The 17279-nt window shown below is 39.0% G+C and overlaps 1 protein-coding gene across 3 annotated transcripts in view; it reads left to right on the top strand.

Annotated features, from left to right (window-relative positions):
* galnt2 (UDP-N-acetyl-alpha-D-galactosamine:polypeptide N-acetylgalactosaminyltransferase 2) overlaps positions 1-15868 on the top strand; it is an 84248-nt gene extending 68380 nt beyond the window's left edge. For 2 of the 3 annotated variants that reach the window (XM_061666963.1, XM_061666972.1), the window contains exons 12-16: positions 1287-1379; positions 3240-3323; positions 4244-4397; positions 7038-7157; positions 10232-15868. In XM_061666963.1, coding sequence (XP_061522947.1) covers positions 1287-1379; positions 3240-3323; positions 4244-4397; positions 7038-7157; positions 10232-10387 — 607 coding nt within the window. In that variant the 3' untranslated portion in view covers positions 10388-15868. The remainder of the gene's footprint in view (positions 1-1286; positions 1380-3239; positions 3324-4243; positions 4398-7037; positions 7158-10231) is intronic. The other variant, XM_061666981.1, reaches the window with a different exon arrangement.
* The last annotated feature ends 1411 nt before the right edge of the window (positions 15869-17279 follow it).

A 17279-nucleotide genomic window follows, 5' to 3' on the forward strand; every position in this document is an offset into this window, starting at 1 on the left:
GAAGTTTGGTCACTTAGGTTAGAGTGCACTAGCTTGCAAATTGTCTCTTTTTTTATCTTACTTTTTAACTCATTGGGGCTATCCTTGATGATGTTTCCAGCTGCTGCTGAACATCACTCGATGAGTCATGCAGCAGCACGACATGCCAAAATAAAAGATGCAAGCATTGGGGATGGTCATGAAAAATGGCAGAGTGTATGGTGTATATCAGTTATCCCAATATGCACAGCAGCTGCTTATCACTGATGAAAAGGCTAGACACTCTCTTCATTTCTGCTGGTGGCCACCCTAGGGAGCCACGAGACAGTCCCAGCTGATGGCATTATGCTTCTTCTCCCGGTCGCTCCCATGTCGTGCGTTTGTGCTGGCATGTTGCAATCGGGGAGATCATAAGCAAGAAATGCAGTTTACATCGTGTCTTCTGCTGGGTTGCAAGTGGGTTAAGAAGAACACGTTCAGATATCATCTTTAGAAAGAAACACTTTATGCATGAAGATATTCTCAAATGAACTCATCCTGTTGAAATATTTAACCACATCTGGTGTTGTCCCTCCAGATGTAGAGAATTCTGATATGCATTCACTCTGGACATTTTAGAAAAATGTCAGATGGAAGCATTGAGGTCATTCTTATAAGCTTTGTATTGGTATAGCATAACTGTACCTGATCTAGATGCAACATTAGGAACACCTGCACAATCTGCCTATGATAAATTCCTTCTAATAATGCTAGGTTTTGGTGGTATTAATTTAAGAATGTTTATTATTGTGCTTTTAGTTTGCACCACTGTACTGGTATGCAAACCACATTTCCCCTCAACTTGTATTACCTTAGTGCCCTTTAAAAATCTTTATCAGCAATGTGTAAGTATCTAATCAGAATTCATAGCGACACTAGGATATATAAATAATGGAGGTTTTTTTTTTATTTTTTTATTTTTTATTTTTTTTTATATACCCTCTCTAAGCAGTTACTGTATAGCTTCATGAGATGTATACTAGACTTGGACTTTTAGACCATAGTCCAGCTGACTCAGGGTTTAACAGCTGTCTGTGACATCATTAGAAAAGAATGTAAATATAGCAAAATAGCTCCGGGCTCCGTGTCAATGCTTTGCTTTGCCTGGCAACCCACACTGAGAGTAGTAACTAGAGAAATAAGCACAACGACCCCACTTGACTGTACAAACAGGGGAATTCTGCCCTTCAATAGCTGTGAAGATAAAAACTGATATCACACGAACACTTTTCACCTACTCTCCCTTCCGTTCCTTCTCTCCATCCCAGGAACACCAGGAGAGCTGCTGAGGTGTGGATGGACGAGTTTAAAAACTTCTACTACGCCGCCGTTCCCTCGGCGAGAAATGTGCCGTATGGAAAGTAAGGGCCGTTCTTCTAAACATTCTTGTGTTGTTTACCACACCACATGGCATAACCTTTTTAAACCGGATAAATAATTGGCACCAGTAATTTTCCACATTTGTGTGACGGCCAAATGCCTGATTTGGACCGATCACAAGACTAACTACCACATGATTTGATGTGCTCTTGTGAAGTATACTAATTTTATTTCAAAGCCTAATGAAAAGGATAGATGGATATGTGAACAGTTTTTAGGTGCAAGCTTTGAGTTTTTTACTACAATGCCATCTTTGTCATCTTGCTTGTTCATGCAGGCGATAATAATGCTGGTGAAAATGTCACTGTGTGGCTGTAATAGGCTAGCCATTACATGTTGCTTGGGTAGACCAAAAACTTCCAAAACTAAGGGCGCCCCCTTCAGCCTTAGTTTGTAGGTTGCATTAGGGTTGAGATTTTTTTCCATTTCATGTTTGTATGCAATGGCAGCACAGTGGACTAGGGATTAGCATGTCTGCCTCACATTTCTGAGGTTCTGGTTTTTAATCACTGCTCTGACCTTCCTGTGTGTACTTTTGCATGTTCTCCCTGTGCTCACTTGGGGTTTCTTTGGGTACTCCGGCTTCCCTCCCACATTCCAAAAACATCATTCTTACAGTAGGTTAATTGAGGACTATAAATTGTCTCTTGGTTTAAGTGTAATGGTTGTTTGTCAGTATGTGATTTGCCAATGATTGCTGCCTGCTTCTCGCCCATAGTAAGCATGGATAGGTTCCTGCTCACCCATGGCCCTAATGAGGACAACAAGGAATATAAAAAATGGATGGATGGATCTCTTTGTATGCAAATTGCTGTCTACAATATTTGATACATCAATGAGGATTAAATGTTAGTTGAAATCAGTGCAAATTATCAACATTTTAATGATCCTTAAATTTTTTTTTACATTTTTTGTATTTTTTCCAACTGTAATAACATTACATTTGTATGTCCATCCATCAATTCATTTTCTATACTGCTTATCCCCACTAAGGTTGCAGGTGACCTGGAGCCTTTCTCAGCTGACCATGGGTAAGAGGCAGGGTACACCCTGGACTGGTCGCCATCTTAACGCAGGGCATATGTAGGCAAACAACCATTCACTCTCACAATCACATCTAAGGACAAATCTGAGTCTTCAATCAACCCATCATCCATGTTTTTGGAATGAAGGATGACATGCAAACCCCACACAGGAAGGCTGGAGCCCAGATTCAAACTCCCAACCTCAAAACTGTCAGATGGATGTGCTAACCACTCGGCTGCCTTGCCAGTTACTGTACATTTGTGTGTAATTTCTAACTAGTTTATAAAATAATAAACTGAAATGTTTATATTTAAAAACTATCTGTCAAATCTTAAGTCCAAGTACGTTTGTAATGTCTGATACTTGTTCCCCCCAAAAAAACACTTCCACGGTATTATTACATTTTATTGTCTGAGATCCAAAATAAATTCTGTATCTGAATTTGATCTGATTTAAGATCCTAAATTGTAACCATTCACATTAACTCAATGCTTCAGTAGCACATATGTTAAAACATTGTCTTTCTCTCTCCCAGTGATTGTTACTTACCAAACACTTTGTTTCGCTTAATTGGATTTGTGGCCCATGTTTTGTGCTTATTTGCACAACAAACGCCCTCTTACAGAGACTTTAGATGGATGAAATATTTTGTGATGTTTTAGAAACATTGTTGTCGTATCTCCCAGTTTATGCTCATTTCCTCTGCTGCAGTCACGCTGTGGACCTCTCTAGCCCTTCTCATCACTTTCATTTAATCTGTTTTCACCATGAGTGACAAGCCTCTCATACTTTCTGTCCCTGGTTGTCCCCCTCAGTATCCAGAGTCGTTTGGATATGAAGAAGCGCTTAGCCTGTAAGCCCTTTAAATGGTACCTGGAGAATGTCTACCCTGAGCTGCGGTAAGATGTCTTCATTTCACATGCATGACTGTGTGCTACGGCAGCACAAAATGGTTTGCATTTAATAACTGCACAGTGTTGTCCAACTATACCGCAGTTCATCGTTTGCACTTCCAGTATATCGTGGATTTGTAAGCTGTCGTTTTTTTATGGGTTTTACAGTATACAGGGTTTGGATCTGGATGTCTGCCCTAAGTGTACCACCACATTGTGCCACAACATGCCCAGCAGCATCAAACTACAGTAATATTCATTGTTCCCACAGAGTAGAGAGAATATGGCTATGAGGATTTTTTAATGTTCTGTTTGCATGTGTTGGTTATCCAATGTGTGTTAAAGTAACAGTAGTTTATAGGTTTATAATTTCCGTAACAGCTATGCTAATTTCTGTTAGCTCGTCTTTGGTGTTGCACATTTTATGTTACCATTAAGCTAGGGGACTCATATTATCATATCATATCAGTATCGGTCTTGAAAAGCAGGAAGTTAACGGTATCAGCTTAAAGAAAATATATAGTCCATCCCTATTATAATGTTTTATGCTTCAGTTTTACAGTAAAAATCAACTGGGAGTGGTAAACCGCTTAAAGCGAGCACGCTTTTCCTCTTGGAGAACAAGCAAGAGAGTGAGAACAGGCGCAAAGTAATACTTTAGAAAGTGTGTTTTAATATATATAAGTATGTTTTAATTGTGTTTGAAGTGTGTGCAAGAGGTCCAACTATTAAAACAAAATGTTTTATATAGTCTATATCGCAGATTTTCACCTATAGCGGGCGGTCTGGAACGTATCCCTCGCGATAAACAGGGATTTACTGTCGAGCTGCTTAAAAGTATTTCTGTCATGCGGTTAATGAAGGAAAATTATTTATGATCATACTGTACATATTTAAAAGCCATTTAAATGTTTGTGTGTGATTAGCGTACCAGACCACCAGGACATCGCCTTCGGAGCCTTACAGCAGGGAGGAAACTGCCTTGACACACTGGGACATTTTGCTGATGGTGTGGTGGGCGTTTACGAGTGCCACAATGCCGGCGGAAACCAGGTAGCGTTACCACGGCAACACACGCAGGTCAGCATGTCTAAACTTACACTTTAGACTTACCTGGGGAGATAAACGGTAGCACTGGCACTTAGAGGATAGCGGGTATGTTTACATAAATCTGAATAAAGTCACACTTAATCATCCCTTTGCTGCAATAAATGTCAACATAATTTAATGTTCTTGCTTTTTTTAGCCAGCAGTAAATTGAGCATGCCCGTTCCACAGCTTATTAGCCTCTGCAATCTTTAGGTGTCGTTCACATGTAAAATAAATGTTGTAGTGTGTTCATCTTCTTTTTCCTAAAACAAAGGTCGTACTAGAGAAAACTAGGAAATATAGACAATATAGACTTTGCCACATGACATGCAGCATCATTCAATTCTTGTCCAACACACTGTTCTTATAGCTAAGAAATGTATTGACAAAGTGACCGTTGTGGGTGTTTTTAGATTTATGTTTACTGACCGCAACATTAAAGGGGAAAGAAACATAAACATTTTGGGGGCACACACCCACACTGATTAAGCACAAGATAATAAAATACAACAACACCAAGCTCCTTCTAATTTGTATTTAATTCATCTTAATTTCTGAAGTGCAGTTTACTTGCATTGCAGCACCCAAGAAGCAGACGAGATTACAAATAGTGGTGCCTTAAGGTCCGAGTGACTCAACTTATGGGTTGTTCAAGATACGAGTTGTTATTCGGCCGATGTTTTGCTTTGACTTGCGAGTACAAATTTGAGCTAATAGGGCTGCATGGTGGCAATGAACTCAAATCACTTCACAACAAACAGCAGTTTGGCAGATAGTGAACAATTCTTCAAAAAAGAGGCTTCTAGCTGTGTAATGCCACTCCCAGTTTAATTTTACCGTCAAATTAAACAAAACCAAGAAAATTACGTTGTCTTTTTTTAAACAACCACATGGCTTTGGCTTAAGTTTGCTTATCTTAATGCTAACAAACAATGCAAAACGCCATAGACGGAGTAACTAATAGCATTAGTGTTGCAGTGTTATAACCCTTTGACCAATTGATATTTGAACACAAACTGTGGTGCAACACATGTAGTTTGATAATATAACAATACTCACAGTCAAAAATTCTTTATCCTCTGTGAAGAATGACTAGTATTACTTCAGCTTACTGAGGAGCTGAAACGTGTCCGTGTATATCGGTATGTGTGTATTATACTGTCCCCTGGTGCCAAAGGCGTGCACGGCAGAATGAGCAGCTCAATGTCCCTTGAATTGAAGGAAAAAATGTCAAAAACTTAAATTGTTTACATTTTATTAAGTCATGACTATGTTTTTATAAAGTACACTATTATAGAGTGCTATTTCTGTCATTAAAAACACAAACGTTTGCTGTTTTTATTTTTTAATTAAAAAAACTGAATGAAACACACTTTGACTTGGCTCTTATCTCAAGGCAACACTGTATTGCGTACAAAATCAGACTGAATGATCCTGTCAGAAATGCATTGGTTAATGAATTCTATCCATCCATCCATCCATTTTCAACACCGCTTATCCTGGTTAGGGTCGCGGGGCGCTGGAGCTTCTTGAATTATTTAACAATAATTTTATTATTTTGTTTATAGTTTGCAGTGATATAGAACAGCGTGGTTTCTAGTGTTTTGTCACTCTCCTGAAGCTAAATCAGGTAACCAATGATGACGATACCACGCTCAGTATCCAGCCATCTATTTTGCGTACCGCTTATCCTCACTAGGGTCGCAGGTGTGCTGGGCTCTGGGCGAGAGACGGGGCACACCCTGTACTGGTCGCCAGCCACTCGCAGGGCACATATAAACAAACAACCTTTCGCACTCACTTTCACACCTACGGGCAATTTAGAGTCTTCAATTAAACTACGATGCATGTTTTTGGAATGTGGAAGGAAGTACCCGGAGAAAACCCACGCAGGTACAGGGAGAAAATGCAAACTCCATACAGGGGAGGCCGGATTTGAACCCGGGTCCTCAGAACTGTGAGGCAGATGTGCTAACCAGTCCGTCACCGTGCTGCCCCACGCTCAGTATGATGCAGTGCAATTCTACACCACCACAAACTACAACGACTGTAATAGGAGAGTCAACTGCTCTAATTAAACAGCTCCCACACATCCACTCCACCCATTCATTATGCCACTTAAATTTTAAGGACGTAAAATATGGACCATTTTGCACACTTGAAACCTATTTATGGCATTTTTATTCATAGCTTATTGCATTTTACACTTTATTTGGAAGCCTGCGGCTTCATGACATGCTTTGATGATAATTAAGACGCCTATTTTTCTCTTCTTTTTAAACATGTTGTTAAATTAATACCGTACCTCTCTGACGGAGGTATTATCTTGAGGTGGATTTTCTTGTAACTCCTGGATCTCATTAGCTTGTGAAAATTGCCCGTGAGCAGAGAGAGGATTAGAATATAATGCAATACTGACTCAACTTTAGTGCTATTATTCTATGAGGGGTTTGCAATGCCTTGAATTCGGAATTTAACTTGGCAATGGCAGCACCGACATTCACTAGAATGAAAACGTCATTTTTCATTGTGTTGAGTATGAATAAAATTATATGAACCTGTTCTGTATTAAAGATTATTTGACCACATTTAAAGGTGTATGTTGTTGTGATTGTACTTTTTTTGCTCAAGGAATGGGCCCTGACTAAGGATAAGTCAGTCAAACACATGGATTTGTGTCTGACTGTGGTGGAGAGAACGGCCGGCTCCCTCATCAAACTGCAGGGCTGTCGAGACAATGACACCAGACAGGTATACTGACACAACAGTACTACTACACAACCAAATTAACATCCAAGAGGAGCACAAACCACTACGGATGGGCAACTGATTAATTGATGCTTAAGAATTGTGTTGAACTAGCGGTGGTGCCATTGAGTCAGTCACAATTGTTTTCTTGTTACAGAGGTGTTAAGTGAGAGGTGAAGTCCAAAATTATAAATACCCTGGCCTAATATTGAGTTAATCGCTAGTACAAACACGGCGGGGCTCCGTACAAGATATTTTTTAATGTTCAATTAAAAAAATTGACCAATAAATTTCCAGGTTAATTTACAATTAGTTCAGTCCTCATTATCAAGCTTTTTAGATTTTGACATGAGACCATTAGGACACCTAAAAAGTGATCAACTGTCCTTTTCCTCATTAAAATACACATTACAACAATTTCTTGATTTTTGTGGGGAAGACTGGAACAGAAATTAGGGCTGGGTAAAGATATAGATTCAGCAATGCATTGCAATTTGATATTGATTCAGCAAATCTGGCCTTACCTCCTGGCCACTGTGATGCACTGTGCGTGTTGTAGCGTATATTAGTCAAATAAAAGTCTAATTAATTTAGGAGAAAAGAATCAGCCGGAAGCGACGCTTGCGTTACTTCCGGTTTACCGTCATTTCAAGTTTAATTGTTAAAATCAAACTAATATGTCTCGTAAAGGGGCACCACGTCTCTTTTTATGGGATAAAATTTAGGGAACGTGACGAGAAACGTTTTTATCAGTCTCGTAATCTGAAGGTTGCTACAGTTTATGAAATTTTGAGTTCTAGATGACAGAGGTTTACTTAAATTCAGAACACACACATAATACAATCCAGTGGAATTTTATAGTTTATTTAATGACATCTACAAAAAAGAGAAAATAACACTAATAATGGTAAAAAGAAGGAAAATAGGCATACGAAAATGGAAATAGAGCATCGTGTGTTGGACTACAGTTGGAAACGTGAGCGTTTACTACGTCTCCGGACGGGAGAGAGAGAGAACAAAGTTGAGATTTTGTCTGAAGCTAATCATTTCCCCGAAATTATTAGGCACTAATGTTGTCGTCTGGCAAACGTTTTGCCACGTCTACTCACGACCGTAGGCTCAAGCTGGTGGGTGGTAGTGTCTCTCTCTCTGGAAGTGGCTCAGGAACCAAGGCAACAGATTTGGTTGCAGAAGAAAAATATGGAGAAAAATCAAACAAAAAGGAAAGAGGCGGAAGAAGACAAAATTGTTGTGCGTCACGCCTTCTTGGGAGAACCGGACCGTCTCTCTTCCTGCCTTTTTCCTTGTGTGGCTCGCTGGCAATTTCAGAGCAATCCCGCTTGGCTGGAAGCGTACCTGGTACCTTCGTAGTAGCTGCTCTGATTGCCTAGCGGTGGCCCACGGTTAGGCTGGGAAGCCAAGTCAACCTCTATCCCGGCTTTTGCGGTTACCCAGCCGTGTGCCCGAATAAAGAAAGGGCCAAAAGGCACACAGCCATCCTGGCTGGCGAGCTGCCAGCAAGACAAGAGGAGAGAAAAACACAAGAGAGAGCAAAACACACGCGCGCCAGTGTTAAGTACCCCAGGGGCGTGTCGAAGAGGGATGGAGAAGACCACACCCATCAGCTTGAATCTTGTCTACAAATTTGATAAAATGGGTTTAAAATCATATATTAATATAAAATAACCTCAACTTGGTACTCTCTTTACTCACAGGTCAAGCGCATGGAATATGTTTATACTTTAGTTTTGGCAACTCAACTGCTTATAATTCAAATCACATTTCATGCTGCTGGGAGTCAAATCTAGACAAACAATTCTCAAAATCTCACGATTGCGTTTGTAAAGTTGACACACTGACACAGACATCAAGGCATACATTTGGAAAATTTCTGCAGAGTTTGTGAAATGTCAAAACAGACATTTAACCTTGGTTAAACATCAAATGAGAGTCCGCCCGGTTCGCCTGCAGTTCCTCTCGACACCAGCGGGTGTCGCCTTGTCCCAGCAATTGTTCCTATTCACAGACGGTGGTTCGGTGGAAACATCTGGCCTGTGATGCTTGGGAGTTCAGACTTCGAGGGTAGATGTTAATTAGTTTAGGGCCCACGAGGCGTCTTCCTTGGGGGTAGTCTCACAGTAGGGCGGTTTCAAAGGGTGCAGTTTATCAAACCGTGGGGAACCACTGTGTCACCTCCGTTTGCGGGGAGCATGTCCGCTAAACTGTGGTTTCCGTTATATGGACCGAAGCCAAACACAATGGCTACTCAAGCAAACAGCTCCAGCAGCGTATAAGCAAGCGACTTCTACTTTTAAATGTGACGTTTGGGGTCATTTTGGATTCCCCTGTAAATCTGGAACACAGAAATGGACAAAATGCACTCCAACCACGATATGCAATTCTGACACGAAAACGGAAATAAACATGTCTACATGCACTTTACCTTTTTAGTGTTTACATACAACCGCCATATTTTTTACTTTTGTACTCCATATATGCAAAAAAGTTATGTGCAAAGTTTTATTTTCAGATGTGGTTGCTTAAAAAAATGGGACGTGACATATTTTTACATCAAAAATAAATATTTACCCATTTTCACAATGTACTCAATAATAATATTTGTGTAACAATAATAATAATAATAATTTGTGTATTTTTACTTCTAACTGAATCAATATCAGAACATTTAAACCAATATTGAATCGCAACCTTAAGAAGCGAAATTGAAGCGAATCGTAAGGTTCTTAACGATGCCCAGCCCTAGAACAGATTGTCATTTACATTCATTTTAATGGAAAAAGATGTTTTGGGATGCACTCATATCTCTCATATCTCAAGGCACCACTGCAATGTTCCAAAAACATTCTTCTTAGATTAATTAAAGACTCTAAATTGTCCTTAAGTGTGAATGTGAATGGGTTTTTTTTGTCTATATGTGCCCTGCGATTGTCTGGCGACCAGTCAAGGGTGTACCCTATCTCTCGCCCAAAGTCAGCTGAGATAGGCCCGACCACACCCATAACATGTAGTCAAATGGCCATTAATTTTGTGCTGTCTTTGCCTTGTTATATGAGCAGAAGTGGGAGCAGATTGAGTCCAACTCGAAGCTCCGTCACGTGGGGAGTAACCTGTGTCTGGACAGCCGCAGTGCCCGCATGGGCGGTCTCACTGTGGAAGGGTGCAGCCCCAACCTGAGCCAGCAGTGGAAGTTCACCCTGAATTTACAATCCTAGGGGACAACAGACATCATGCTCTGCTAAGAACATTACGCACCGACTGACTTTAAGAAGTAGAAGCTGTCAACTGGAGGAGAAAGACAAACATGATGGATTAATGGGTCCATCTTGCTCCTCCGCAGGCTTCTGAGGTCATTTCAACACCACCACTCCCCCCCTCCAACATACAGACTGGCGGAGGGCCTTGTAGAACTTAAACAGGAAAGTGACAATATTTAGTGGGAGGACCAGTGCTGGTGACGCTGATGAGGGGGATAAAAGTGATGAAGGCGGCTTTCCATCCAAATACCACATACCTCAGTGTTTTTCTCATTGACGGTCCGGGAGGCAAAATAACGTGGGAATTCTTTGAGTCGTTTTCTTGAATCTTGGTAAAATTGAACTCTTTTGTGTTTTTATTTTGTAATTATTTTCTTTTGAATATTTTAATTCCTGTTAATTAGCGGAGGTTTGAAGGAGGGTTTTTGTTTTTTGTTTGGTTTGTTTTTAAGAACTTTTCCAAAACAAAAATGAGCCTTTCCGAACCGAGCCAGAACTGTTGAATTGGAGGAAAACAACTTTTGAGTTGTTTTTCCCCCTTGTGTTGAATCTCATCGGTTTACAGGATCGGCAGAGATGAGGTGGAGAAAAATAACATTTTCTACTAATCTTTATCCCCCCCACAAAAGTTGAAGCGGAGATTTCCCACACCAGGCAGCGAAGCTCTGGGGGAATTCTCGGAGAACATAGAGTACCACATTGAGGAGTTGTGCTCTCTCCTCAGGCTGTAGCACTGGCTGCTGCACTTTAGCATTCTTCTTTTTGTCTTTAAAGCGACAACACACACCACAAAGCTCTTAGCAGCCATTTTTTTGTTTGTTTGTGTACTTATTTCTCTCTTAAGCAAATTGAAAAAAACCTGCAAGGACAATGAACTCTAGAAGATTGATGTCTTTTCTTTACTCTTGCTGCTTTTCAGCTACTCCCTTGGGAGTGCCTCAGTTTTATACAACTTCTGTTTGCTTTGTGATTTTATTTTGCTCAGCACATTGAACTGAATTTGTGTTATTTACTGTTGCAGCGGTTTCTCTCTAGAGGTAACAGGAATAAATAGTGGAACTTCTATTATCACCACCAACTCCTATTAATTTCTCTGTTATACTGTAGCGCTGATGTGAAGCACCACACTTGGTAGCATGTGTTTGTGCAATTTATTTATTGTATCCCACTGTGGGCACTCATTCGGAGTCACATCCACCGCTCCATACAGTACATATTAAGGGAAAGGAACACAGGTTATGTTATTTGGATCGTGTTCAGATTGTGCATGTTTGCCACAGAACTGTCGTTCTCAAGATGGTACAAACATTGAATTTCATTTTTGATTACATAATGACATAGTTATTCAGTGTCATTCAAAAGAATGTTAAGATTTATTTGGCCTGAATGTAATTTTTTTTTAGCAATTTTTTGTGCTAGATATTATTGCTGTCCAATGACATCTGAAAGGATTCAATTAAGAACACAAACAACGTTGGCAAGAAAAGCAAACACAACTATAATATACTGTATGTGTGTTTAAGGTTTTCCAATTTTTTTGTGGACTTGTCCAGAACATCTTCAACTGAACGTGGCCATTTGTGTTCCTCTCAACTTGTAACAATGTATAACGAGTTTCCGCAAAGCACACCATGTCATCAGTGTATTTAATTTTTACATTTAAATATTGTATTGTTAAAGGGAAGATTTTGCAATTTATCAGGAAAAAAAATCACTTTGAGTCATATTTGTTCAAACTAATTAGGACTTTACGGGAGTACATTATAAATGTAATCTATGAACAAATAAGCAGTCTCTGGCTGCATCCTGTGCTTCTTATTTAATATATAAGAAATCACCGCTCCTGAGGAAAAACAACCAATCAGAGACAAGCCGTGACCTTTGAGATGTCACTCATTTGTCACTCGCTCATGGGCATACTACGCAAACATCCTCACGCTGACTTGTGACTTTGTTAACCCAGAAAAACACCATATTCCTAATTGTAACCCTAAATGTTAGGTTTAAAGTTTTTGCGGGTATGTGCCCGCGATGTGTGCGCCGACGGGTGTGTAACAAACGATTGACACCGAAGTCGCACCTCCTGTCTCTGATTAGTTGTTTTTCCTCATGAACTGTGGTTTCTTGTTAGACACAAAATAGGACCAGAAATTATTCATAGATCTTATTTATCATGTACTACTGTCAAGTCATAATGACTGTTTTGCCAAATATGTCCAAAAAAATACAAACTCTATTTAATTAATAATTGATTTAGCCTCGTGATTTTGTGCTGCACACATCTGATGCAGTTCACCAGGAAATATTGCCTTGTCAATCATCTGTCAAATCATGACAGTTGCTTCATAAAACAAAAGTGATCTCACCGTGTGTCTCCAATACAAAATGGAGGAGGTGTGGTCGACTGTGAAGGGTCGTTGCACTGTTGGATGGAGATGCTCATTGTAAACATAAAACATGTTTTTATTGGTTATAAAGCTTTACACTTAGTGCATGCAGGAGAACACGTTTGAATCTCATGTAAAAATCATAAAGTGGACTTTCGAGGTTGTCCTTGGACAGCAATGCTAGCATATCAAACAATTGAATGACGATCGGGGGGAAACATTGTGGTCTTCTATGATCATGCATTTCTAGTTCTTACTCAGCATTTTTGGGGAGTGTTATGCAACAAAGGATTTGGTAGCACAGGCAAAACATATCTGACCTATACTGAAGACTTAAATATGGGGAATAAATATTATTTTTTTTAATGAATTCATTCTAACACAGTCCATATTAACTGTTAATGATCAATTAAGGAATTCAAGAAAAAAAGCTTTTCCCCATACTAGAGAGAAACTGCAGCCTATATCTATATCTATATATATATATATATATATTATTTTTTTTAATATTCAATTTTTTTCCAGCTTTCCCTCCACCTCTTCTCATGGTATTTAAAGTGTTTTTTTTTATTTTTTATTTTTTATTTTTTTCTTTCTTTCTTTCCTTCTTCTACTGTATGTCTATGCCTTTGTCTTAAACCCAAGTTGAGGTGACCATGCTGACACTGCAGCTGCTTGCAGAGCCTATCCTGCCACTTGATAGGCTTCTGTGCTGGGCTGCCAGCACCCATGGGTGCCGGGGCAGGTACAGAACGGGACTGGCTCGGTTGTGAGGAGAGCTTTGTTACCACGGTGACTGTACTGTACTCAGATGGCCCCAATGTGCGTGAGTTAGGAGGTTTAACTTTTTTTTTGGGGGGGGGGGGGTCCATTGTGGTTGGAAAATGCAAAAGAAAGTTACATTAGTATTATTTTATCTGAATATTTGTATCTTTAGAATGTTTTAGAACATCAGTCAGCATTTTAGATTAACAAACAAAGTTTGATCAAGTATGAGCAACACTCAAAAGAAGTCACTCTGTTCATAATTGTCATGGCAACCACCCGCTCAATATAGTGGAAATTCTACAATAAAAATTATTAGTAGTTTTAGTATTTATCATGCTGCCATGTTTTTAGCATTGTGCAGATTTCCTCAAATCACATTTGTTAGGCATTGTATAGATTTGTCCTTCCTGAAGAAGAGAAAATGTTTCTATGGTGTACAGGTCTCTCTCCTGCCACACAATAGCAACTAGAGGTTCTAAAAATGACGTTTTCTGTGCTAAAAAGAAAAGATCCCTTCATGTTGGGGAACCTGCAGCCCGTGGGCCTAGGAAAGCCCACAAGAGGATTTGATCCGTTCCCTCGTGCAATTCTAAAAACAAATAAAAGCGCAGAGAAACAGCCCAATTGCCCACTGAATGCTATGATTCATTAAAAAAAATTGTTTGATTGCTTTAAAATCAGTGTGGCTTTCAAACCTGAAATCGTCCCTCACAAGAAAAAAGTTCTTACCCATGTACTGGTACTAAACCGATGATGCACCACCAAAGACTTTCAGGTTTCATTATTAAAAGCTGTTGCTTTTATGATCTGTTGCCGGCACATATCTGAGTTACCAAGGCAACAGTCTGCTATCTTTATAAACCAGAACCGTTTAACCCAATGCCATTTTTCATTTTCAACAAATGATTAAGTATCCCAACCCAATCCCATTGATTGGCTGATTAAATGTTTACATCTTTAGCACATCGTGCCAAAGTTTCTTCCTGTTTTTTTCTGTATGAGTCTGAATGAATGAAACAGTATAACAGGATGAGTTTTCCACAGGGTATGAACCTCTCAGCTTCCTGATTTAATGTCTTAACATTTGTGACAAAAACATCCAAAGCACGCATCATAGTTTTAAAGTGATGAGTGACTGAATGCAATTGAGTGAACATGAGAAAGGAGGTGCAAAAATAAATTTTCGGGTTCAGTTATGTCATATTTATTTCCCTAATTATAGTTAATCCTAATTATTAGATTAGCATCCATTTTAGTTTACCAGCCCTTCGATAGTAAAGTATTACCTGGGTAATAATGACTTAAGGATATGAACTTTATGCTTGAAGCTGTGTTGTCCCGTTTGTAAAAGTGTATATTTTTGTAAATACTTACATCCTAATGTGTGTACATTATGTACATATATGAACAGTGTACCCAGCCCCAGATTGCTAAAAGGTTTTGTTTTTGTCACACTCTACAGTGCTTCTAACTGTTCCCACTTTTATAGACATTGCAAACTTTGAATGAAGAGAAATGATTAACTTAAATAAATGCATTTATATACAAAGATTTAACAGAGTATTTTGGTATGCTTGCCTGTTATAATAGTGTTAATGGTCCCTTTTGCATGAATCAATAACAGACTTATTTTACTTACACCCTCCTTGTGCCTTCCATGTTTTATAACACCAAAATATTTCATAATAATGTATCCCATTTCCATAAAGTCAAATGTTAATTCTGGATGCGTCCCAAATTGTTGAAATTCCACTGATTTGCAGACTTATACCCTGCTTAAAAATACATATTCATATTGGATGCAATGTTATTTTTGTATTGATTTAGCTTGTTAACCAAATCTAGTCTCAAGTACAATATTCCGAGTGTTCTAATGTTATCTGTGGAGTCCAGCAGGGATCGGCACTCTGCCTTTTACTGTTCAGGATTTATATATGCTGCTACTTGGAGATATTCAACTATGACATTAACTTTCACTGTTAGTGATACTCAACTGTAAATGCCTTAAGAACTAACCAACCGAGACAATTGCTGTCATCTGGAGGCATGTCTTTGTGAGATTAAAAAATGGATGTCTTGTAACTTGCTTCTTAACCTTGAGAAAGCAGCGATGCTGCTTATTGGTCCTTCCAGACACATGCACCTGTTTAAGGACATCAGTCTGTGTTTTGACAGACGTACCGATACCCAAAGTGAATCGGGAAAAAAAATCTGTGAGTTATATTTGACAAAACTTCTCCCCATTAAACAATATATTAGGATCAGTTCGAACTGCATTTTCCTCTTTGCGATTTGGCCCATTCTTTCCATGAGTGAAGCAGAGTTCGTGCATTTGTTACATTTTTGCCTTGACTATTATAATGTGTGGCTTTCTAGTCTTCTCATGTCTAGTAAACAAAGTCTGCAGTTAGTACAAAATTACTCCTATATTGGCCATGGTGCACTGGCTCCCAGACTGGTCCACCTGAGATGTGATATTTAGGCTTTGCTACTTTCCCATAAGATATTACATGGCTTAGCACCTTCCTATCTTGCTGACTTAGTGGTACCTTATGCGCCATCCTGAGCCTATGCTCACAACATGCTGGTCTTTTAGTGACTGCGTGAGCTAAAAAGAAATCCGCAAGATTTCGAGCATTCACCATTCGTGCCCCATACGTTGGAGTGCGCCATCTATGGAAATTAGAACAGCTACAGTACCTATGAATTTAAAAAAAAAAAAATCTCAACTGATTTCTACACTCTTGTATTTGATTAAACAACACCTGGTCTGCAACTATTCTGTCACCCTGCCTCACCCCCAGACGTTTGGATGTTGACCATTTCTCTTCTATCCTCGAGAGGGGGCAAAGTGGGGATGAGCGAAGTGAGGCTGTTGCTGTTGCTTTGGAGGATTCGACTGGAACAGGACCTGAGGAGGACAACAATTGATTAATAAATCACAATTCATGAATTATCAGTAATACAATAAAATTACCATGAATTTATTATGAAAAATATTTCAACAATTTAGCTAAAATTGCTCAGTTAAACTATATTAATTCTATACAAAAATATATAATGGATTCGTTTGCCTAATTAATGTTGATCATCGTAAATAATATTAATATTTGAAAAATATTTTTTTTAATTTCATGAAATGTTTGTTTTCAATTGAATAATAAATACAATAAAAATAACATGAATCATTGTATTATTAAAATACACAATTTCACACACATTGTAACTACTGTATTATATTATTATTATTGTTTTAAGTCGTCAAAAAAATAACCTGGCCCTTCTGTCTGTTTTAAATCAGAATCAGAATCATCTTTATTTGCCAAGTATGTCCAAAACACACAAGGAATTTGTCTCCGGTAGTTGGAGCCGCTCTAGTACAACAAACAGTCAATTTACAGAACACTTTGGGGACATAAAGACATTGACAAAAAAAAAAAAAAAAAAAGATCAAATGTGCCCCCTTTACACAAAGATTTGCCCGCCCTTGAATCTGAGTATATTGAGATCTGCATTAGAACGTGTTTTTATACATGACTTTATAATAATGAACTTCATAATTTTATGAACGCAGTAATCAGAACCATAACAAGTGGACACCCCCCCCCGGTGGGTGCAGTTTTGACTTTTAAAGCGGCTGTACCTGTATTGTCATCTGTCCACCAGGGGGAGATAAAAACAGCAGCGGGGCACGT

This window comes from Phycodurus eques, chromosome 2 (assembly GCF_024500275.1).
Source record: "Phycodurus eques isolate BA_2022a chromosome 2, UOR_Pequ_1.1, whole genome shotgun sequence".
NCBI classification, from domain to species: Eukaryota; Metazoa; Chordata; class Actinopteri; order Syngnathiformes; family Syngnathidae; genus Phycodurus; species Phycodurus eques.